The following is a 25,976-nucleotide window of genomic DNA, read 5'->3' as shown; positions in this document are numbered from 1 at the left end:
CACGGCCGCAGGTGTCGACGCCTTCGGATCGGCAGCCTTTGCCTTTTGCAACGGCACTCCAGACTTCGGCTCGGTGCCCTTTGCCGACTTCGTCTCGACGGCCCTCTTGCCTTTTGGCTCGGTAGCCTTGCCCGCTGTAGGCTCGACAGTCTTCTTTGACTTCGGCTCAACCACTTTGCTCGACACCTGTTCGACGACCTTCTTCGAGCTTGGCTCCTTGAACACTTTCGGCACCATTGCCTGCCCGACAGCCTTTTTAGACTTTGAGGCCTCCGAAGACGACGGCGTCGATGGGGGAGCAGACGTCTTCGGTTTCGATGGCGCGTCGTCCATCTTTGTTTTCGTCGGCACCGATGGTTTCAGTTTCGGTTTCGATTTTGTTAATGGCGGCTCCGCTGAGGCGTCCGTAGCCGGGCCGGAAGGCGGGGCCGTGGATCGAGGTGTAAGGTCTTGGGTAAGGCCGCGTGGCGATCCCGTGACCTGAGCCATTGTAAGAGTACGAACGGGGCATAGCTCTTCCTCCGAGCTATCTTCCATGGCCCCATATGCTTCGTCGTCGTCCCCTACCTCATCGACGTTTTCTTCTAGGTCTTGGCCTTCGACGTCCGCTCCGTAGTCGTGCTCGACCTCCGCCGATGTAGGTGAAATCTGCAGTTGAAGCTCTTGCTCGTCTGCTTCGGGGTCTACGAAGATGTCCACCGGTGCCGGGGCCGACCGCTGGGCCTCGAGGCGCGCCACGCGCCGAAGCTTGATTGTCTTCTTTGAACTAAATCTCGAACAGGCCATACAGTTGGCCTCGTCGTGGTCCGGCGACAGGCACTTGTTGCACACCGGGTGTACGTCGATGTGTGGGTACTGTGGAAAAGTAAATTTTGCCATGTTCTGTGTCCCTACGTGTTCCCCATCTTATGCTATATGTGCATGATTAATATGCATATGTATTCCCCATGATCGATTAAAGACGCAATTACAGTTGTGTCCATCTCTAGTATGCCAGTTTCCAGTTCTCGTGAAAGCTACGAGTATTAGGCCTATGTAAAACTACATTGCCACGTTTCTCAGTGTGAACGTTATTTCATTGAAAGTCCCCTTTCTAGGCCTCAAAAGGGCCCGGACTCAGATTCAGCTCCTGTCTCCTGAACCCTCTCCGAGGAGCGATACAGCCCCCACCTGTATCCCTGACCCTTCACTTACTTCCTGCCTCACAGTGCCCGGCTCGGCCTGGCTCTGCCTGCCAGTCTGCCAAGAGTATGTTATGATTCCAGTTATCAGTCCAGCTCTCCTTCTCTGCATTCCTAAGCTACTGAATCGCATCAATAGTTTCAGTCATCGTCTAGCCTTTACGTCTCCATGTAAGAGAAATACTGTATTTATGGTCATTTAATATTCCTCAACACACACTACATGTAGAATAATGCATGCACCAGTCTTAGTGTCTGTTAACCTTTGCCCTGATAACTTTTGGATTCTATCAACATGTTCTCTAAACATCAGATACTAGATAGTGTTTAGGTACATGTCGCTCTGACTCTCCAGACTTTCGTCTCTCCTTCTAGCTCAGAAGTCATAGCCCCCAGCTTCTCCCTAGTAACACGTCATTGCCAGCTTGCGCGCACCACTAGGTTAGAGGTCCCGGCTCCTTCGGTAGCCCCCTCCATGTTTCCGCCCCATTTGTGACATATTCCGTTACGTTTACATCACATGTCTATGTATACGCCCTGTTCACGCCTCTTGTTACACCTACTTTCTGCCTTATCTCTCGCGACTGCTATAGGCCCTGCCTACTGTTACGCCTATTGTATTGAATACCATGTATTTTGTTTAAGTATATATACTTGTGCACTGTTATTAAAAGTTGCCATTCCATTCCTTTGTCCCTGCCCCGTGCAGCGCTGCCATCCTATTCCCGTGCAGGTTGTCCTGTTCCTGTCCTTTATGCTGTATTAAACCTGCATACTCCTACTACCTCGAATCTTGACTCTTATTTATTGAGCTATCTGTTATTGTATATCCAGACAAAAATAGAGGTATTATTTATTTATTTACCACATAATGGCGCCCGAATAGGGACTTGCCCTTTCCCCACGCGCCGGTGAAGCCACGCAAGCCCCCTGATCCTCTGCAGCCGTGACGGAACCATACCGGCCACGTGCAGATATTTCTGCTTCAAGTATCCCTCAGGCCCACGGAGGAGACGGAGGTTGCGGTCCAGCGTCCAGACGAGGCGGTGGAGGAACGCGGCGAGTCCCGACCAGAGCCCAAGCCGAGAGTCCAAGGTCCGAGGTATCCGGAGGCCCACCTGTAACTGAAGTCCGAAGTTCGTCCGTCCGTCGTCGTAGCAGTCCAGTCCAGTCCGAGGCCTTCCGTTCTTGCTGCCCGGTGAGTACCGTTGCTGGGGTAGTATCTAGACAGGGTCAATTGCATTGTCTCTGGTCCGTGGGTTTGGGTACACAGATCCAACACGAAGTGTCCACTTAGGTGGATGCGGGTCCTGACGTGTCTCTTTATGAGACCGGTAAGTTTCGTACTGTTTTAGCAGTACATCTCGTTTCTGTTCTAGTCCGTTCTGTTCTCGAGAAATTCATGTATTCTGTTTCCAGTATTCCAGGTAGTATTTTGTCCGAACTGTTATTTTAAATGTCATTCATGTATTTCAATGTCGTGGTATGAAAGTGGTGTACCTTCAGTAATTATCGTGTTCATTGTGTATTGTAATTGTGTCCAGACTCCAGCCCAGTCATGCCATTGTTTTCAAAGTTACGTCAGTTAAGAACTAGAAAAGGTCTGTTAGAAGAAGCAGTTCCTGTCCCGCCTAGGGACAGTCCAGGTCATTTTATGTATCAAAAGCATGGCATAAGTGCCATATTATATCTAGATTTGTGGGTGGAGTACACCAAACAGTTAGAAGAAAAGTATAGATGGCCCGTATCGGGTACATGGGATGCCGAGTGCATCATGCGAGTAGAAGAAGCATTATGGAAAAAGAAAGCCAGACAGTCACAGAAAGATGCCATCGAGTTATGGCGCAAAGAATCTCATAAAAGAACCGAAAAAGAAATCAGAAAGTCAGAATTAAGTAGAGAATCCTTAGAAAGAGCCCAAGAAAGGGAATTAATCGAAATAGGTGAACGAGTTAAAACCGAACAGTCAGACAGACAGAGGAATGCCCTCATTAAGGGTATGTATCCTCTTCATGCCGAGGGCTTGCCAAAAGCAACCCCGGAAGCATCCAGTAATTTTCCGCCACCCTTAGTTCCGACCAAGCTACGTCACAAACCGACCGCAGCTGATATTTTTCTCTCGTCCTATTTGGACGACACAGTCCCAGAATATGCAAATCCTGTTCCGCCAGCTCCTGTAAATAATCTAAATCCTGCTCCTCCAGTCACCGGGGCACCTGTTACAGCACCTGTTACGGTACCCCCGGTCCAGCCTACATTACAAGTACCCGCTACACTGGTCACTCTGCCAGCACGAAGAGTATCAGTCGACGATTCCAGTTTAGGGGTCGCGGGAGGAGGTCCTCCGGGAACCCCGCCGCCCCACAAACGTGTAACGTCAGTCGAGTTACATGAACGTGCGTTACAGCGCACGCCCAAACATCAGTCTGTTGCAGATATCAGACGAGCTCTTACCGAATGCCGTTATGATCCGGTCCCAGGTGATGATAGTATGGTTATATATTCATTACGTGTAAGGCGGGTGACCGAGTATTTGGACACCCTACCGAATATGAAAGAAGATCTAGACAGAATGTATCGTTTCATTCGTACAGGACAAGATCCAGAAAGTATTGGTGAAGTCATGTCTCACAGAAAATCTGAGATCCAGTTCATGCTGTTAAAGTTTCTGATCAATTGTTTAATTAGGGAACAAGATTCCCCGACTAAAGATCCGACGAAATGAAAATTCTGACAAAGTGGAGTGATAATATAGCCGAGGGTAAGCACAAGACACTCAATAGTGTAGAGAGTATGTACAAGAAAATACGTAAAGAAATAATAAGGTTACACGAACAACGCAAAGAAGCTCTAGGAAGCGAGAAAGAAAATGACTCTCCTACCGAAGAGGTAGACGACGAGAACACCGCCAGAATAGCGTATGTAGGTAAATCTAGATTTCCAGACCGACATTTATGCCTAGAACACAAGAAAACTGTTCCTCTTCCAGCACCAGAACAAGGTTCTCTAGAACAAGTATTTCAAGCTACCGATCACATTCTGAAATCACGAATCGGTTATAGTGAGTTAAGTACCATGCATAAACAAGAACTAGCCCGATCAGCAGTCCGATGGATTACTGATTCTACCACTTTTCCAGACGAAATAGTGGCACAAATGTTTCTGAAACTGCCCCCAGCCGAGCAGCGACTGGTGGGTATGTATATGATCCAACACCTCATTACTCTGTATGAGGGTCAACATTCTGATCCAGGTCCGTTACATGATGTCCTGAACGAGTTACTCCAGTATAGATGGAAAGGTTTAGGCACCGATTTAATTAGTGTCATTCTAGAACAGCGCCACAAATATAGAACGTTCCTAAATCCGCATTTTGTTCATGTCTCACCTCCAGAAAGTAAACCGTTTTATATAGATAGACAGCATCCGTTACGAGAAGTACACCCAGTTAGGACAGCGGGTGGTGAAATGCAACGAGTATTTGTTTACACCCCAGTTACCAAGATGGAACTCTTAGAGATGAAGAAATTAATTCCCTGTCACGACAAAGATCCAGCAGGGTTCCACCGAGAATTAAAAGACATGCTCCGTATGGGAGAATACACGTATCCAGATATTATTAAAATGCTAAAAGTCCTGTTGCCTGCGGGCATATACGAAAAACTCAAGGAAAAGGATTGGGAGGTGGGAGAGAAAAAGATCGATTGGACAGCTCTAGAAGCTGAAGATAAGATACGTGTACCAGGTACCGGTCTTGGAGACAAATGTAAAGAATTACCAGAATTATTAATACAAGTTTTGCCTAGATTATTAGCCACTAAAAAGGAAGACTGGGATGCGATCTCAGCCTGTAAACAGAAACAAGACGAAGATACTAGTGATTTTTATTCTAGATTTGAGAAATGTTTTATAATAAACAGTGGTTTGAAGACGAGTAGCGAGTCATACCCTCATCTTTTTGTTACTAAACTAGTCGAGAATTCAAGTCCACAAGTTAAAAATCGAGTTTTGAAAGTCGAAAGTACTTGGCAAGCTAGTACCCCGTCCCAGATGCTCCAAATGCTCCAGTATCACCAGAATAGAATCAGAGAAGAGCAAGAACACGAGAGAAGACGTATGAAAGACACGAAAATGAAAGTACTAGTTGCACAATCTGTTCCACAAGACAGTCAGAAGAGGGGTCCGAATCAAGCGAATCAAGCCAGTCATCCTGCAGCTCCCGTTAAAGGGACATGCAATTATTGTAAACAGCCAGGTCATTTCATAAACGAGTGTGCAGTTCTGAAACACAATATAGCCACTGGTAAAACTAAAGAAAGACCACGTCCGCCTAGACAAGAACAAGTTTCACAGACTTCTCAGTCACCACAGAATGCACAACAGACAGTTCCAGCACCGCAGCCTATAGCTGCAACACAGCATGTTACACAGCAGATGTACCAGTATGCACAATCCGAGTATCCAGAGTATCAAGCGTATTCATGAAACAGCCTAGAGAGGGAGGTAGGCTTGCCTCTCATCGAGATTCCTGTAGATCAAGAAGGTCCCTACGTACACAGTCAAGTATTAGGGAAAGACAGAAAGTTTCTGATTGATACAGGGGCAAGTAGGACTACCATTAGTCACGACGAGGTTCCAGGGGCTCCGCTCTCAGGCTCTAGAAATGTTTCCCTTGGATTTTCAGGAAAGCCTATTGTAAACGAGATATCAAAGCCAGTTACTCTAGAAGTAGGTCCATTGTCCCGAACTACTGATCTATTGCTTGCGAAGTCATGTCCAGAAAATTTGTTAGGCATTAAGACACTGAAAGAATTAGGCGCAGTTATTTGCTGTTCCCCAGAGGGGATACGTTTGTTTTTACGTGACTTCAAGGGTCACTATGTATTACGAGATTTTGATCCGAGATTGTCAAATGTCCCGCAACATCTATGGGCGCAAGGTCCAACTGATGTTGGTTTCATGCGAATCACACCCCATCGTGTGACTCTCAAGCAAGGTGTAGTGTTACCACGAATCAGACAGTACAGATTGCCACCTGAGGCTGTAGCAGCCTTATCCAAAATTATTGACGAGCTCATTGCTCAAGGAGTAGTTGTAGAAACTGACTCCAATGTATGTAATTCTCCTATCATTCCAGTCATGAAACGTACTGATCCAAATGCACCCCCAGTATATCGATTAGTGATTGACCTTCGAGAACTCAATAAATGTATCATTCCTCAGTACCCAGTTGTTCCAGATATCTCATCTCTATTGACAGCCATTGATTCTGAGGCAATATTTTTTACAGTAATCGACCTCAAGAATGCATTTTTCAGTGTCCCCATTCATCCAGACAGCCAGTACCTTTTCGGTTTTTGTTTAAATGGAAGGAGCTATAAATTCACACGAGCTCCTCAAGGTTTCACAGAAAGTCCTAGTATTTACAGTCAAGCACTTAAGAGACAACTAGACAATATTCACATGCCAACTGACACTGCCCTGCTCCAATATGTCGATGATCTACTGATCACTGCCCGTTCTGAACGTGCTTGCGAGCGAGCGTCACTCACAGTTCTGTATTTCCTAGCCGAGATGGGGCACAAGGTGTCCCCTTCAAAACTTCAATTCTGTGTCCAGCAAGTGATCTACTTAGGCCACTTACTGTCCAAGTGGGGTAGGCAGTTGACACCTGACCGTATCCAGTTAATAGCGAGTCTCCCTCAGCCCAAGACACAGAAGGAGGTACGTGCTTTTATCGGCCTTACTTCTTATTGCAGACAATGGATTCCTCAGTATGCATTTCTAGCCAAGCCACTGATACAGTTAACGACACAGGAGGCAGCCGTATCGACTGTCCTCCCTTGGACATCTGAACATACACTTAGTTTCAATGAGTTAAAGAAAGCTTTATGCCAAGCTCCCGTTCTAGCTACACCGAACTACAGTAAGCCTTTTACACTTTTTGTCACAGAACGCGAAGGTACAGCATTATCTGTTCTCACACAAGATCAAGCCGGACAATACAAGCCCTGTGCTTATTTTTCGAGCACATTAGATCCAGTAGCCCAGGCGCTGCCTGCGTGCCTCAAGTCAGTTGCAGCCACAGCACTAGCTATCAGACAAAGTGATTCCATAGTATTAGGACATTCCTTGACAGTACAAGTTCCACACTCCGTGGAAGTTCTTTTAAACCGAACACAGACTCAGCACTTGACAATTGCACGTTTAACAGGTTATGAATTGACACTATTCCAGCCACACATAGAAATCAGACGCTGCAACGTTCTAAATCCTGCTACACTATTACCGTCAGTTACTTCAAATCCTGCCACACACGACTGTGTGGAAGTAGTTAACACTATGACTAAGCCGAGACAAGACCTGACAGATATTCCATTACCAGACCCCGACCTGACACTTTATGTGGATGGTTCATGTATGAGAACGAGTACAGGAGAACTAGTAGCCGCGTATGCAGTGACTACTGACACTGAAGTTATTGAAACACACCGTATTGACACCCTGTCTGCTCAAGCAGCAGAGCTAGTTGCTCTGACTCAAGCCTGCATACACGCCAAGAACCTGAAAGTTAATATTTATACAGATTCACGCTACGCATTCGGAGTTGTACACGACTTCGGAGTGCTCTGGCAGGAGAGAGGTTTCATGACTTCTCATGGAACCAAGATTCAGCATGGGTTCCTTATTCAAGCTCTGTTAGATGCAATATATTTACCGACATCTATCGCTATCATGAAGTGCAAAGCACATACGAAAGTTACAGACATTATTTCCCAAGGTAATGATCTAGCAGATCGAACAGCCAAGCTTACAGCACAGACACCAGACATACCAGTTAACAAGACACCGACATCCACTCTCGAACAGACTACTTGTATGACAGTTAAGGACCCTACTCAAGATGTCATAGATATCCAGTTACATGCTACTCCCGAGGAAATCAAGAAATGGTCCGAACAAGGAGGGGTCCAGACAGATCAGGGATGGTTGACGAGGGGAAAAGCCACATGGTTTCTCCCCGACTCATTGGTTCAAGTCATTATCAATACCGCACATATTCCTGCACATTTAGAAGAAAAAGCCATGTTAGACAGTATCCAGAACATTTGGTTTAACAAGCATTTACGAGCTGCAGCCAAGCAGAAAGTCCGTACCTGTATGATATGTTGCCAGTTCAATCCAGGTAAAAGTGTCCCGGTGGAACAAGGTGGATTCCAACCTCCTGACCACCCTTTTGAAGTCCTCCAGATGGATTATATTCAGATGGAGCGATGTCGAGGTTTCAAGTATGTCCTTGTAGTTGTATGCGCTTTGTCCAGGTGGACAGAAGCATATCCAGTCCCAGATTACACAGCCGCGACCACTGCCAAGCAGCTGGTTTGTGAATTCTTCCCCCGTTATGGACTCCCTAGGGTCGTGTATTCTGACAACGGCCAGCCATTCTCATCTGAACTAATGAAGCACGTTTCCCTTTTGTTAGGGTACCAGTGGAAGTTCCATTGTGTACGCCATCCAGAAGCAGCCGGTCTCGTAGAGAGACATAATCAAACCTTGAAAATCCGCATTGCCAAAATCTGTCAAGAAAAAGGTGTAGACTGGTTAGTTGCTCTGCCAGTCGCTTTGTTTTATATGCGCATGGTCGCACACTCCAGATCAGGTCTGTCCCCTTATGAGGTCGTATTCGGCCGCCCCCCGAACGTGTGGGGTACACCTAGACCCCGAAGTATTACAGATGTTTCCAGTAATATGCTGACAGATTACCTAGCTTCCTTGATGTCTGCCCTACACTCTTGTCGTTCACAGGTTGCCGCTGCATTTCCCGACAATACTGAAGTCAAGCCACACGAGATCCTTCCCGGCACCCTGGTCCTCGTCCGCAATTTTGATCGTTCAAGTCCGCTGGAGCCTCGCTGGAAGGAACCGAAGTTAGTCCTCCTGACCACCCGTACTGCCGTCAAGTTGGAAGGCAGGAAGGGGTGGGTGCACCTGTCACACGTCAAGAAATTTCACGGACTAAAAACTGTTTCCAAGAACATTTCCAAGGATTGTCAAGATTTTAAAGACTGCCAAGATACTATTCTTAAGGACTGTCCCGCAAATGACATTGATATCAAGCCCTCCCTGTTAGAGAAAACTCCGCAGCAGGAGTATAAAAGTAAGCTCCGGTCTAGTAAAATAAGTCAGCCAGTTTAATTGTCTAAGTCCTCCCCTAGGTGAAACGGTTAGACAGGTATCTGACATGTATGAGATAGACCCCCATAGTGAGAGAGTTAGTCAAAACTCAATCCGATGTATCGTTTTTCTAAGTTTTATATTGTTTTTAAGCTTGATGATTACCTGCACGAGTTATGCATTTCATTTATGTTTTCCAATTTCTCATGTAAATATGTTTTCTAATGCTACAGTAGAGCACACATTTAGTGATCTGCCTCCTCACGAACTATCTTATCGTCTTGCTATGCGCAACAATACCTTTATCCGTATGTTGCATTATTCACACCAGACCAGCAATGCCACTAATTGTTGGGTGTGTGGTCGACTCCCCCCTTTCCAGACACCGAAGGGAGTTCTGCCACTCTTTCCTTATCCGTTTTCACATAATGGTTCATGTGGAGCATGGTCCACGTTAACGTCATCCTCAACTGATATGTCTTTTCTTAACAGTACATGTTTTCCAGACAAGCAAGGTCTTCCCCACAGAACAGGGTTAGATCTAGAAAATGAAGTTTATAATTTAGGTAATTATTCTTCGAATTTTATGGTCCTGAATGTTCAGTCTGATCCTACTCCAGACTTACCTGCTATTTCAGTATTACCAGTCAAAGGCGAATTATGTGTCCGAAATAATGGTTCCGTACATGTAGGACATAGTGATTGTACTACTATTGTCGAGTATAGTGACAGTGGGAAATCTATTTTCAAAGCTTCACGTCATTCTTATTTTGTTTGTGGTCAGACCGCATATGTTCGTCTGCCCCTCGATTGGGATGGAACCTGTTACATTGCCTTCCTACTGCCACCAGTTTTCCTAGCCCCGTCCGATTATCACAGAAACACACATTTAGTACACATTAGACATAGAAGGGAGATCGAGTCCCCGATTGTCAATCAAACTGAAACTGCTCTAGAACAGTATACAGATTTCAATAGAGGATTCTTTTTCTTTATAGGACCTATCCAGAATAGTAAGTTAATCCGTAGATTAACCAGAACCCTTGAAGCAGTAGTGAATGAGACTGCCTCTGCTCTAGGTAACTTAACCGAAGAGCAATCTGCTATGAGATTTGTCGTGCTCCAAAATCGTCTCGTTCTTGACGTCATACTGGCCGATAGAGGAGGAGCATGTAGAGTCATCGGATCTAGTTGCTGCATTTTCATTCCTAATAACGCGCCGTCTGTTTATTCAGCTATAACCAGACTTCATGAAATTGCCCATCAGTTACACCAGAATCCAGGCACCTGGACATGGTCCGGTTGGTTCTGGAGTATAATTTCTGCCTGGGGATGGAAAGTATTGTCATTTCTAGGTATTGCAGTAGCGATCATATTCAGTTGCTGCCTCTGTATACAATGTGGCCCTGCGATTTGCGGCATTTGTGCTACCTCTTGTATTCCTAGTCCCAAGTCCCGTCCTAGATCCCGTTCCAAGAAATTTCGAGACGAGCAAATGATACTGTATGAAATGATAGATGGTATCATGAATATTGATGTTTCCTGATGGAAACGTAGTGACAAGGAGGGAATGTGGAAAAGTAAATTTTGCCATGTTCTGTGTCCCTACGTGTTCCCCATCTTATGCTATATGTGCATGATTAATATGCATATGTATTCCCCATGATCGATTAAAGACGCAATTACAGTTGTGACCATCTCTAGTATGCCAGTTTCCAGTTCTCGTGAAAGCTACGAGTATTAGGCCTATGTAAAACTACATTGCCACGTTTCTCAGTGTGAACGTTATTTCATTGAAAGTCCCCGTTTCTAGGCCTCAAAAGGGCCCGGACTCAGATTCAGCTCCTGTCTCCTGAACCCTCTCCGAGGAGCGATACAGCCCCCACCTGTATCCCTGACCCTTCACTTACTTCCTGCCTCACAGTGCCCGGCTCGGCCTGGCTCTGCCTGCCAGTCTGCCAAGAGTATGTTATGATTCCAGTTATCAGTCCAGCTCTCCTTCTCTGCATTCCTAAGCTACTGAATCGCATCAATAGTTTCAGTCATCGTCTAGCCTTTACGTCTCCATGTAAGAGAAATACTGTATTTATGGTCATTTAATATTCCTCAACACACACTACATGTAGAATAATGCATGCACCAGTCTTAGTGTCTGTTAACCTTTGCCCTGATAACTTTTGGATTCTATCAACATGTTCTCTAAACATCAGATACTAGATAGTGTTTAGGTACATGTCGCTCTGACTCTCCAGACTTTCGTCTCTCCTTCTAGCTCAGAAGTCATAGCCCCCAGCTTCTCCCTAGTAACACGTCATTGCCAGCTTGCGCGCACCACTAGGTTAGAGGTCCCGGCTCCTTCGGTAGCCCCCTCCATGTTTCCGCCCCATTTGTGACATATTCCGTTACGTTTACATCACATGTCTATGTATACGCCCTGTTCACGCCTCTTGTTACACCTACTTTCTGCCTTATCTCTCGCGACTGCTATAGGCCCTGCCTACTGTTACGCCTATTGTATTGAATACCATGTATTTTGTTTAAGTATATATACTTGTGCACTGTTATTAAAAGTTGCCATTCCATTCCTTTGTCCCTGCCCCGTGCAGCGCTGCCATCCTATTCCCGTGCAGGTTGTCCTGTTCCTGTCCTTTATGCTGTATTAAACCTGCATACTCCTACTACCTCGAATCTTGACTCTTATTTATTGAGCTATCTGTTATTGTATATCCAGTCAAAAATAGAGGTATTATTTATTTATTTACCACAGTACTTAGAACCACACACGGGACAGTTCTTGAACGGACTCCGTTCCATGCCGTCGAAAGTCTTGCCGCGTCGACTGGGCCTCGAGCACCGAAGAGTCACCCGACTCCTCGGAAATCCGACTCGACGAGTTGAAGTATACACGAGACCGAAAGCGAACAATACCGACGGGGTAAACGAAGGCCTTTTGGCCTTGAAAAAGGAGTTATATATCGATTCCGAACAGGAGATGTCGAAATCACATCCGAACCCAATGGCGGAAAAAAACAATCTGGGGATGGAGTCGATGCCCATGCGCACTGTAGTCCAGGGGAGGAGCCACCTATTTCGTGATACTTCGAAGACTCTTCCAGGACAACAACGTGCAATCATCCGGACCCAACACTAGGCGGCGATCTATGCTATAGATATGAATTTAGCAGCCCACATGCCTCGAACGTATAGGCCTGCACTCCATACACTAGTGAGACATACCTGCTTAAAACAGGAATATTTAGCCTTCAATCTAGAACCTGGACGTAGACTTAAATATTTAAGATTTCATCCCTTGTTTATTCCAATGTAGTAATTTGAAGGCTTGTGGAATACAAACTACTTACCTTCAAGGACACTTTGTCTCTATTGAACAGATTATACATGTCTGTCCTGCACTATAGGGCCAGCGGAAACAAAACACCAGGAAGTTTGCACTTGTTATTGCTAATTTCAGGCCCATTTGGGAAGCTATTATGTGTTGCTTTTTACCAAACGACTGCCAATTCATTGGGAAACTGACCACATTTTTAGTTCTTACTTACCGCTGCCTTTTGATAAAAGTAAACAGGAGGATTATATATTGAATGTTTTATATGTTTAGCATTGTTTTAATCGTTTATGTAACTCAGTTCGGGGCTTTAAATATTGCAATAGATATTTTTAATATTTCTATTCAACTTAATTGTATTCATTCATCTAAGCCAAGCCGGGCACTGAAATTATGAGGCAATGGACGGACAAATGATGTGGTAGTATTCACTAACATATGCAGCAAGAAAGGGCAGATGGTGCAGCCTTGTGCTGCAAGTTCTGTGGCTGTATTATTTTGCTATCTTGTCATTTTAACACATGTTTCTCCCTCAAGGAACGCAAGTAACATATAATGGCTGCACTTAAGCAGAACAAAAGTTCACAAATAAACATACGTACGCACTTTCAGTAAATGCATCACAACAGGTCACCTAAATAATGAGCCCTGATCAGGAAAATGCAAAACAAAAAGTCAAATAACCTTTCAGGGTGCCCACGTAACACTGTGCCAGGTCAGCAACCGAACAGACAGTAGTATGTCGTAAAGCTTTGCCTGCAGCGGATCAACTAGACGGTCTTTGCACTAGGCCACACTGTGCCCAGAGCTGAACCACCTAGTCTGGTGCCAGCAGGGAGCCGGACGGTGGCCCAATGTGTTCACTTAGTGCAAGGGTAGGCTATGCTGGTGGAGAAGTCTGGCTTAGGGCCCCCAAAACACCTGGAATCATACAAAAAAGTTGCCCCATAGCCTCTTTGAAGGCCTCCCCAGCTGCAGAGTTGATGATGACCTGGAATATTTGGGGTGCATTGGCTCGAGCTGGGGAATGGGGTCAGAGTAATACAACTAACTAGGAGTCAGGCCCTTGGAGCGCCAACTGAACAGCCTTGCCCTACATCGGCAGAAGGGGTGGGGTGTTGTGTAGTATCTCATCTGGATCTTGTGTACTTGCGTTGAGACATTTCTTTCGACTTTTGCCTTGGAACTACACAAGGTGGCAACTTTGACCAGGGCCAGGACTTGGTTCAGGAAGGGGCCCAAGACGCTTGGAGCGCAACCAGCCTTATGTCTTGTGCTCCGCAACATACAACTTTGTGTCCTCCTGCTCCTTGATGGCTTTCAGATGTATTAGGGAGCATTTATTTGAAAGGCTTCACATCATGTGTGCATCTGAGGCACAAGAGGTAGACATTGAGTGGGTCTGTAACCCGTGAGGGGGGGGGGGGGGGGGGTGGTACTAAGGCGAGGAATCTCTGGTTGGGAGCATCAATCAGAACACATACATATTTACACATCGCAATCTTTAAACTTCGGTAAAAAGAAGTGTACCTTGCAGAGCTATTAGTAACCTGTGTAAGAAAGGCACATGAAGGAACAGACGCAGTAAAGCACTGAAGTCTTCACATTTGATAGACGAGGCTTGTAACGTTTAGTGGAAGGTGAACTCACCCATGTGCAAGAGCACGCTGGTGTCTTTCACAGCTTCCAACACAAGGCTGAAGTGTCTGTAGAGTGGATAACACAAGACTCTTCTTCCGAAGGACACGAGGACCTCATGGACAGAACTGTAACTCTATGGGTCAGGAAAGGAGACAATGGAGGGAAAACAAATTAGAAATACATATTTGAGATACTAAAATAAACTAAACAAAAAAATATCAAAATTATTGTAATAATAAAGGTTGTTATCACCACATTATTGGTTCTGTATTCAACAATCAAGGTTGCATATCAGAGTTTTACATAAAAACTGGGCAAATGTAGAACTAATGAAGAACTATTCCACAGGCTCAAATTCTTTTGTAAATCAACACTCAAGTTTCTGATCTATGTACACTAGGGGTGGGCGGAATTTAAGTAGTCGCGCTACGCAAAGCTCCGCGAAACGGTAGAAAATCTCTGCGAGTATGCAAAAGTTCAGCGAACATGCGGAATTGCTTGTCCCACCCGTCCGCCTGCTTTTTTCCTGTTCGCGAACGCGGTTTGCGTGCTCGGGGAAAAATATCTCACGAACACGCATTTTGAAAGCGCGAACAAGCAAAAAATTCCGCGCTGAACGCAAAATTACCCAAGTTGTGTGTACTAATTCACACTGGCAATCACTGGAGGATCTTCGGGTTCAGATGAAAGTAGAGTTTACAGGTAAAAGGTTGTAGATCGCCTATTCAAGAAGTGTCAACATATAACGAGAATCATTGTGCACTGAGGCACAAATATCTCTTCTGTATAGTGGTCTATTACATTCTCGGTAGCTTAATACTATGGGTGTGACAAACACCCCAACACCCTACCCACCCCACCCCACACACCACCCCACACCCCACCCCACACCCCACACCCCACACCCCACACCCAATGTGACCTTTCTTTTCATGACAATGTTGATTCAGTCCCGGTTTTAATTATTTCACTGCTCTTGGGTTTTAACTTCAACCTCTTTCACTGTATTTATTTTCCCTACCTATACATTCAGTGTATTAAACTCCTGGTCCATATCAACAGAATGTACTGAACTTACACTAGCCAATAAAAACAATGACAAAATAAAGTCACACTAAAGTAGCTTGGTAAAAATGAGTATTCCCTATTCATATCATATAAAATGCAACCCCACTGCAGCCTAATTTGAAAATTAATTGACTGATCAGGCACAGGCGATTGCCAAGAATGGAGTAAATTTGTCAAAGTGCTGTTTACGGTGTCTGGCTGGGAGCACAGCTGTAGGAGAGTAGGGTCTGCTTCCTATGGTCACCCCCACTTTTTGCTGTGATTCTCTGGTTTTTCGACTTTAATGTGGCTGTGGGCCTGCTAATCAGACCCACAGCCCAGCTGTTCACTCTCTAAATTGATACCATGTACTTTAGTTACATACCAGATTGGTTACTGGGTCACTCTTGTGAGCCCCTGTATAGTGTACCATAGGTACCCAGGGCATAGGTGTACCCTAGGCCTACCAGGGGCTGCAGCATGTATTATGCCACCCCTGGTTTGCCTTCCAAACTGACACCACAGGTCTGTTCACACAGCCTGGGTAAGGTGGTGTAATCACCCCTTGCTTAGATATAGTATACCTATATCTACCTTACATATAGACACATATACCCCTATAAGCCACTCCTATGGTAGGCCTCGACAATCCTGGAGGCGGAGTGCTTGGTTTTATGTGCATGAACTGAGCCCCTCTGCAGCTTTGGTACCCATCTCCTTATAGCTGTTCTATGATATAGCCATACCATATACTCTTAAGTGCATTATAATCCTCGCGGTTAATGCTAACTTTGGTTTGGCTTTATCAAAACATGTTGTGTAAGGTGTCAAACACTTTGGAATACTACCCCCCCCGCCAATTCTGGGGGCGGGGGTAGCATTCCACCCTTCTAGAGGGAAAAGACATGTATGTTACTGCTTTACCCGGTTAAAGTTAAACAGAGCCTCAGCATCATAAAATGGATGCTGCTGCCACAGACACGAGTCTGACCTCCTGTTGCTGGGGGAGACTCCAGCAGGGGAGGCTGGGACAATAGGTTTCCTGTCCAGGGAGGTGCCAGCACCTCCCCAGACAGGGGTTTGTGTATTGGGGCAGGGAGGGCTGCATTCAGTGAATGCATCTAGACACAAGGTGCTCCATGCATAGCCCGGTTCAAACCAGTTGCTGGGGCACTCCAGCCCCAGCTCTGGCGCGAAACTGGACAAAGGGAAAGGGGTGTAACCACCCCCTTCTCAGGTCCACCCATAGGAGGGACCTAGGTAGAAATCCAGCCCCTTAACTTAGTATAAGTATAGGAGCTGTGTCCCCAGGACTTTAGATTATCCTGGAAAGAAACTCTGATACAGAACTCTTGGACCTTTGACGTTCTATTCTGACTAGAAGACGGAAGACATCCCCCTTGTGGTCAAGGAGTGACCACCCTGTCCAAAATGGCACCAACAGCAACTTTGCCAGTCTGCAGTTTCAAGGCTCCCGACGGAACCTGAAGACTCTGCGACGCAAGAACTGGACTTCCAGACTTCTCTGACCCCGACCCACATGCAGAGCAAAGCGGAGACCCGTGGCGGACACGAGAGACGTGGGACCGGACATCTTGGACATCCTGCATTTTGCTACCTGCACTCCTTTCCTGAAGCCTCAGTAAGTTGTGCATTGGGGTACGAGAAGCCCCAGCCCGAGCATCATTTAACCTGAAGCCCAGGCCCCCAAACTCCGCGAATGTCCCGTGGACCCCGGCTTTACATTTGTGCTCGACGTGTCTTCCCAGCTCCCTGCCCGTTGGCTAGTGAGCCCCCTGAAGTCGCCATCTTGAATCCAACTTGCGATCCTGGTTGCTCCAGGCTCGCCCCAGCGTCCCTACAAAGGAGAAGCGCCACAGACCTTGCTGGTCTGCAACAGAGCCAATCTCGACATCCTGCATGGGTTGTGGTTGCCAACGCTTGTTGGGTCCAATCCGGATACCGACACCGCAGTCATCTAGATCCATCATGGGACAGCTTGAATCCAACGCCTGGTTATCGTTGATGCCTCCTGAACCTCGTGGCTGAAGAGACAAACTCACCTTCTTCACCTTAAAGCACCCGACATTGCCTGGTTCCTTCCTGGTTCCTTCCTGGTCACTGGCTAGTGACCCAGACTCTGTCCCCTCTGCTTTCAGGTTCTTCACATCTCCGATCCACCCTTGGATCCACCCGGACACTTTTCCTCTGGTCGCCTGCAGCACTTCTTTGCAGCGCTCCATAGAAAACGACGACGAAACCGAACACGAAAAGGCACCTATGCACCCAGCTTCCCTGGGTGAGGTAACATGAGTACTCCGGTGCTCCCGTGGGTCTTGACTCTCGAAGTGTCCTAGTTTAAAAGGGTTCCATCCAAGTTCATCCGGAAGTGTCCTTAATCTGTAACTTTGTAACTTTTACGAACTCCATAGAAAGTCAATGGGAACCCGTGTCTGTGTTTAGACACTGCACGCGTCTTCCATGGGCCTCCTACTTCCTAACCTTTGGTCGTTTAGTGTAGCCCCAGCGATTCTACAGGCCCTAGGCCTGCATTCTGACTCTCTCCTGGTACTTATACCACTTTCTTAGTATATGGTTAGTGAGGCCCCTAGGGCATAATGTATACTGTGCAACTTATTGTGTATTAACTGTGTGACTTGTATTGTATTTTTACCTCTGACCTCATAAAGAGTGCAGAGGGGTTGTGTTGAGATTAAATACATATATATTTGATATATACCTTGTGTGGTGTCCTTTCATTTGGTATTCAAGGAATTATATATGGTAAAACAACTTGCTTAACTCGCCTACTGAAGTCTTAGCCTCAAGACTGCTGGTCCATGCTACCACTAGGATAGCTTTCTATAAGGTTGACTTTACAACCACCATCAATAAGGGTCGATTAGACTGGTGCAAGGTGGCCACTAGAATAGTGGACAACATATGCCAGGCTAACTTCTCACAACAGCTGCCTCCCTGCTGCCCAGATTCAAGTCTGCTTCTGAAATGTGTACATGCCACCGCTGGCCGTCTTGGAACAGCTGCAGAGCCCCCGCGTGCACTCATGCCCTCTGGCAGGACACGTTTTATTTATTTATTTAAGTTTTGTATAGCGCTAACTAGACCCGAAGGTATCAGAGCACTTCACAACGGATACAAATAAGCATCAACATAACAGGTAGGTCGAGCAGGGTAGGGAAAGTATGGGAAAGCATGGTAGCAAGTAAAAGTCTATACAGTGTCAGCATGAGAGCGACAAGGCGGAGATCAAGGGAGAGTCATCAGGTTCTCGCTGGGACCAAAGAGATAGTGGACTATCAAAGTCAGACGGTGGTTCTCGTTACGATCCAGCCCGCTCAAGAAAGAAGGTTTTGAGTAGTGTCTTGAATTTCAGGAAAGAGGCAGTCACCCTGATGTGGGGGGGATGGAGTTCCATATCTTAGGAGCATTTCCCGCAAAGGACCGGTTAGATCTTTTGCGTTTCTGTGATTTCAGAGGTATGAGTAGCAGCGTGTTGGAGCTTCTGAGCGTCACTGCTAATCTACATCTCCAGCTCGTCGTTTGTAGGGACATGCGGGGTATTCCTCAGACACACTTAGACTTCAAGGACTCTAAGGATTCTCACCGAATAATGTAAAGAAACCTGTGGATACTCACAGGTGTTACCCTGAAAATGGAGAAATATGGACTCGTTTGTACATACTCACAGGTGCACACCAGGAGGAGATGTGACAGATGTAAGCCCCCACCCCATGCTGTAAGAATATCCCCTACTCTACTGGACACCAAAGAGCTGACGGATAGGCATAGGTGTTCGACTGAAATACAGGGAAACATGAACTGATCCACGGATATTCACAGCCATTCCACAGGAGCTAGGTCCATGGATACTTGCTGGTGTGTGACGTCAGAGCAGTGACGTTGCCGTCCGACTAGTCCAACCAAAGGTAAGGTGAGTTACCAGAGGAGGGGTTCATGTTTACAGAATAATATGTCATCACTGGGCCAGTTACTAGAACAAATACTCCTATTTGTAATAGGGCCTTACCCACTAACAGTAAAGAGACAAAAAGGAAATGTATATAACTGTAAAATATTAGCGTACAATGTTTTTAAACATAATTCAAAGTTTGAAGCCGAGCTAGTGAACATTAAGCCGCGGGTGAAATGTTGCTCCAGTTTAACATGTCTTTAAACAACATTTGCACATGCAATGTGCTCCCAAACTTAAGGATCGGTGAAGTTAAAGTGCCCACTTTATAACTACCCCTTATAATCAGACAGTCTTCCAAGAGCTCAGAGGTCTGACGGAGGGAGCGCACACTACACAAAACCACAAATACATACTTGAAGTATCATTCAGAAGGAAAGTATTCTGCAAAAAGCAGACAATTATCTACTAATTCACAAATCCCCTGACACTTCATGGGAAAACAGAAAACTGTGAACTACTTCACCTATATTCCCGAGCTCCTGTTCTACAGGCTCTGCTCAGACACAGGGCCTTGAATGCCTGAGTCAGGTCTGAACCAGGGGCAACAAGGAAACAAGGACTGCAGAATCTCTGTGTAAAGTGTACCCTGCCTCCCACCAAACTCACCAGAACTGCACGTCTGAGTTCAGTTTCACTGATATATTATCAAGGACCACTGCCGGGATAACCCCACTGTGGGACAGGCTTCATAGACATTATAAGGGTACATTATCAAAGAATTCCAATCCACCCCAGCACTGCTCTCACTCTGCATATGGGTAGACAGTAGCTATGCAGGCTTACTTAAGACACCTCCTTAACACATACCCCTCTCACTCCCCACTTAAGATCCCTTACCTCGCGCGCTCACATACCCCACTATCTATTACTATTCCTATATATAATGCAGAAAAACGAAAATAACTTACACTCCACTATACTTTGCTAATACAGCACATCCTACCTCAAATTCCATTCCCACTCCATCAACCAGATACACCGACCTCTACATCACTCCAGCGTACTCACCCCTCCCCCCTCAGACCACTACACCCGCTCACACCAGACTCTTAACGACTACCGCAATGATTTTTCTCTGTTGCCTACACAACACCCTCCCTTTACAGCCCCACCTGGAGCGGTCGTCTAGCTCAAACTCCCTTCATTTAAACCACTTACACACCATTCTTGCCTCCGCCACCATGGGCGCGAACTAGACATCTACCGTCTAATCTCGACCATCCTGCTCCTGGCCTAGCCGAGGACCAATTGTGCGTCTGTGGGCACACGACTAGCGGGTGTATTCACTGTGGAGGCAGCTGGCTGTGCTGCACTGCTCTGCTGTCCTTAACTATACCACAATACGCAGGTCCCCTTGATGGTTTGTCCCAAGATTCAGCTCTGAGAAGCTCCGTTTTCCTCCAGAGAGTTTGTAAAAGGCCTCAATCAGCGGTGACAGCCTGGTGGGAACTGGAACATTCCAACCTCATAAGGCTGCAGTTACACCCAGGAGCACACCCCCACAGCTGACTTATCTATTACCCTCTTTCCCTGAATGAACCCAACATTTATGCAATAACTTTACCTTCATTCGGTTAACAAACCCACTGTATATACAAACATATGTTTGTAAATTTCTTCATAAAGGTAATCGAACATAAAACATTCAGACACAAGGAACTCAATTAAACCAACGTTCCTAGCAATGTTAATGACCCTAGGTTAATGATACAAAGCATCTAGCACCACCAGTTAGAATGAAATGGTGACTGTCTCTTGAACTATAACTTCAACGCGCACCGGCATTCACAGCAAGTTACCGTTCAGATCTACACAGACACGTACTGCACTGTGTGCTGTGCATCTCACACTCACGGCAGACTGCCAACTCTACACTTACTAGTGTATTACAGACATCATGGTGCAGTTTATATTTTGTTTTCTTTTTTTTTTTAAATCTGTAACCTTGAAAAAGCTCCAGGCACAGCTGCCAAGGTTGAAACTGTAATTAGAATTATTTCTGCCAAGCTAAATAAGAATCATTAGTGAAAGACCTGCATTAGTCACACAGGGTGGCATTAAAACCCGCAGAGAACCACTCACCTGAAGCCAAGACAGGGACCCACTCAGTTTTCGAATGTTCCATGAGGATTCAACCTAAAATGGTCAAAAAGAGAAATGGTCATAACAGAATTAGAATTAAAAAAACAATATTCCCTGCTAAGAATGAGGCATCTTGCCTTTTTCCCTCTCTACCCATCTCACTAGTAGTCCAGTGTGATCCATCCTTCCAGCTCTCTCCCTCTCATGGCCTGCCTCTTTGTTCACTTCTCTGACAGTCTGTTTCTGTCTGCCTTTACTCTCTGGTTCTTTGATGGTCCGCCGGTCTCTCTGTTCATGTATCTGATGGTCCATCTACCTGTCCGTCTATTTCTACCCACTTCTTTGGTCATTTATCTCTCGATTTGTCCATACATCCATCGCTCTGTCTGCTTGTATGTCGTTTCTCTGATGGCTCAGCTATCCCTCTGTCCCATCACGATGCACATGGATATGTTGAGACGGAATTAGAGTTAACTGTGCTTTCATTTACTTTATTCCTCATCATTCCTAATCTCCATAGTACATGGCTGTGGTTTGCTATTTCGTTTTAGTTTCTGGGCTCCAAAGGTCTGCCTTTTAAACACTCAATATAGTTTGCATTATTTATAATAATTTTATGACTATTGTCTTGTCATTTTTTTAATGATTACAACCTGTTTTAATCAATATCATAAACTATGTACCAACCTGTTTTACTCAGCACTTTCATATGTGGTCTTTTGGAATCAAACTCTACCTCAACACCACCACAGAAACAGATCTGTGAGCCTCAAAGCAACCTGGACTCTGTGTCACTCTCAAATCTATCAACGAGTGAGATCTGAACCTTGAAGAAGTCTCTCGTTACATCCTCTTTTTAATCACTTTCACCATCAGCCACTCCTCCTCCACTCACATGCGCCGGTTCTCTCAACCACAATATCAAAACCAGAAATATTGGGATACAGAAATACTGACTACAAAAATATTGTTGTTTATACTTAGAATGGTAAGCACAATAATATTGAAATAACATCGTTTTACACAAATATCGAAAAAATATATACTAAATATCTTTTTTAATGTGTATATATAGTTAAAAACAGTAAATATATTTTAACAAATAATGTAATGAAAATTGAATATGTTTATTTAAAGATATATAAAACACATAATTAAACACCTTATGAGTGTGTATATATTTGTATATAGGTAAACAAGAGGGAGAAAAAGGGAATAAATTCACAAAAGTGAATGGAGAGTACTCCTAGTCGCCTGGGTTTCAGTATCAAATAAACCTTAGAGGAGTACCATCAGGATTTGCTAGAAAAGCGATCTGAGTGGGATGGCTACAGTAGAAAAGAAGAGAGTCCTTCTTTTATTTATAAAACCCCTCACTCACCAACCTGGTTGGTGACATGCTTCATCATCAGGGTCCGATTCAAAAAGGGGGTGGTGATGGACAGAGTATCTGAGTTAATCAGAACACTCCTACCCAGTCAACAGATCAGGGCTTGACCCATCACCGTTTTTTAGCTCACTGCACCATCCCAGTTCAGAACCTGGCTACATGCAAATTAGTCTGTCCCTGGCCCAGTGCATCATGGGAACAGGGCAGACCAAACTACCAAGTCAATTCTTTACTGGAAAGGAAACAAACTTCCGGGGACCGGTTTCTGGAAATACAGCCGTCTTCGGCCCGGCTTGTTTGAATCCTGATGGTGCAGTGAGCAAGGGACTCACATCTGAGCATACCCTTCCTGTTGGACCTAGAGTTGTCAGGTCACCCAGGGTAGCCTGGCCTAGGGTAAGACAGTATCAATAGAGGCACATGTGTAAAGGTTGCAAACCACCCAGCAGTAATGTAATGAAATATGACTCAAAAATGACACTACACCAAAGTTTGTGTAAAAATAAGAGCTGGTTTATAAAAATAAACTTTGGTCTTGTTGACTTTCTTTTTTTACGCGATTTCAATGCATCACAGAATCTTACAAATCATTACTACTTTTACTCTCATTAGTCAAACTAATAACAGTCACTTTAAGTTGAGCTTATACAGTTCTAATAGACTTTCCTTCATACATGTAAGGTAGGTTAAATTACAGTATTTAGCCAGCACTTTTCACTGTTCTGTATTGCGTTCATTCAACAGAGTTACAACACTTTCAATGACTCATGGGATATGTAAATTGATCTCTCTCAAAGTGTTAGCCTCCCAACCCTTCTTCTTCCTGTCCCAGCAAACCGGGGTTATTGCCAATACTGATCGGGGACAGTCCCCACACAAGCCCAAATCGATATCCCGTTTATAAGGGGAAATCCAGTCAGAGCGACTACCAGGACTCCTAAAGAGATTCACAGAGGAACTGGATTTAGTGAAGACTTGTAGCCGGATTTCCAGTTCCCAATCCTCTGTTCACCCGGGTTGACTCTCACAAGGATTATCCCCTGCTGCTGCGTGGGGTTTCAAGGACTTTCCCTGTCCTCACCTCACTTCTCCCTTCAGCTTCAGTCAGTGGGGGCTCAGGGGATACCCTGGTTGGCTTCTCTCCAAACCTCCCTGTGGGCCCAGCTTACTTGGTGGGTGCGCGAGTGAAACACCCTTCTCCTTCCGCTGGGACCTCAATTTACTCACAGACCTCCGGGGTGTAGGAAGGCAGCAAGACGTCTTCCAGCCCTCCGCTTGCAATCCGCTCCGACCGGGGGTTGACTTGAGCCTCCCACTGCCCGGAAGAGAGTCTTGGTCTCCGCGTAGATCACGCAGGGGGAGGCTGACTGATTCCGCCCTCACTCCGGAAGCGCCGTTGAAGAGACGCTACCTTCGCGCCTCACTCCCTGGGCATGCGCGGGAGTAAATCCGCTTCGGAGACGGCACCGCCCACAGCCGGGGAAGAACTCTGCTCAGGCTTCCTGGCCTGCGCACACGGGGAGACGCTATTCCGACCCCTTCTCCTCACCAGCCAGATGCCAGGAAACCACCGGACACTCCCAGACGGCGGGGGCTTCAACTCCCTCAGCAGGGGAGCCGCCTCTGTGCACCACAACGGACGGAGGGGGGCCCCTCCTGGCTGAATGAACGACGAGGGGGAGTAAGGTAGGAGAACGCTTCGGTCTCCTTTTCTCCTCCTACTCTTCGCGGCCAGGTCCGATGAAAGCGCTCACTGTGGTGGTTTTTCCTGCTGCTCTGAACTGGTAGTTCTACCGCATGGGGGATTCTCTCAGTTGGGCCTGATCCACAGGAAGGGAGGCAGATACGCAGACTGGGCAGCAGTTCAATAAGGGCTGACAACCCTGACAGGATCTCCCTTCTCCTTCTCACAGTAATCGATGCTCCAACCAGACCTCAGAGTTTCTCTTCCACCAAGCACCAACAAACCGCTATCACTCTTCCCAAAATGGCTGCCCAGCATTCCGCCTTATATAGGCTGACCCTCAGAGGTCCAGAAGGTTCTGGAATGCCCTACTCTATCCTATGGGGCAGGTTCCAGGTATGTCAGTTGTGACAGTTGGTAGCCACCATTTTGTGACTCCAAGGGAATTCCTATCAGGAAAGGCCTCTAGGCCTGAGGTAAAAAACTATGAGGGCGAAAGAGCACCTATCCCCCAGACCAACACCATAAAAATCTAGTGGACACAAAATTAAATAAAGGCATGAGGGGCAAAAAGGGGACAAAATAAATAATAAATTGGAGGGACTACGCAAAAGGCCAGACAGGTCTAACAGCTGAAAGTGGGGAGAACTACCCAACCCCTTGGGAGTCCTCTTCACTAAGGCGGAAATACCTGGAGAGACCGTCTGCATTGGCGTGGTCCACTCCAGGCCGATGTTCCACCCGGAAGTCCATTCCCTGCAGGGAGATGGACCATCTCAACAACTTGGGATTTTCCCCCTTCATCTGCATCAGCCAACGAAGAGGCCGGTGGTCAGTCTGAACCAGGAAGTGCGAGCCAAACAGGTATGGCCGCAGCTTCTTCAGGGCCCACACCACCGCGAAAGCTTCCCTCTCAATTGCACTCCACTTCTGTTCCCGGGGAAGCAGTCTTCTGGATAAGAAGACCACAGGCTGATCCAGGCCCTCTTCATTTAGTTGCGATAACACTGCCCCAATGCCATGTTCTGATGCATCTGTCTGGACAATGAACTCCTTGGAGAAGTCTGGGGCCCTCAGGACCGGTGCTGCACACATTGCCTGCTTCAACTTTTCAAAGGCTTGCTGACAAGCCTCCGTCCAAACTACCCGTCAAGGTTGTTTCCTTGAGGTGAGCTCTGTGAGGGGCGCTACAATAGTGCCATACCACTTCACAAAGCGACGGTAGTAGCCTGTGAGGCCCAGGAAAGCTCGGACCTCAGTCTGTGTCTTGGGGGGTTCCCAGGCCATGATTGCCTCAATCTTTGCCTGCAGGGGCTGCACTGTCCCCCTTCCCACCAAGTGTCCAAGGTACACAACCGACCCCTGCCCAATCTGACATTTGCTGGCCTTGATTGTCAATCCAGCTTGTTTCAGGGCCTGGAGAACTGCTTGCAAAT

At 46.2% G+C, this 25,976-nt stretch overlaps 1 protein-coding gene across 2 annotated transcripts in view; it reads right to left on the bottom strand.

The window, feature by feature from the left end:
- SHQ1 (SHQ1, H/ACA ribonucleoprotein assembly factor) overlaps positions 1-25,976 on the bottom strand; it is a 195,057-nt gene that overhangs the window by 108,627 nt on the left and 60,454 nt on the right. For both annotated transcript variants that reach the window (XR_013601159.1, XM_078661878.1), the window contains exons 9-10: positions 21,467-21,520; positions 14,353-14,476 (exon numbers count right to left, since the gene is read on the bottom strand). Coding sequence is in view for 1 of the 2 variants with exons in the window: in XM_078661878.1 (XP_078518004.1) it covers positions 14,353-14,476; positions 21,467-21,520 (178 nt within the window). In the remaining variant the exon portion in view is untranslated. The remainder of the gene's footprint in view (positions 1-14,352; positions 14,477-21,466; positions 21,521-25,976) is intronic.

The sequence above is a fragment of the Lissotriton helveticus genome, chromosome 9 (genome assembly GCF_964261635.1).
Source record: "Lissotriton helveticus chromosome 9, aLisHel1.1, whole genome shotgun sequence".
Lineage (NCBI taxonomy): Eukaryota > Metazoa > Chordata > Amphibia > Caudata > Salamandridae > Lissotriton > Lissotriton helveticus.
This window is presented reverse-complemented; position numbering and strand designations above follow the sequence as displayed.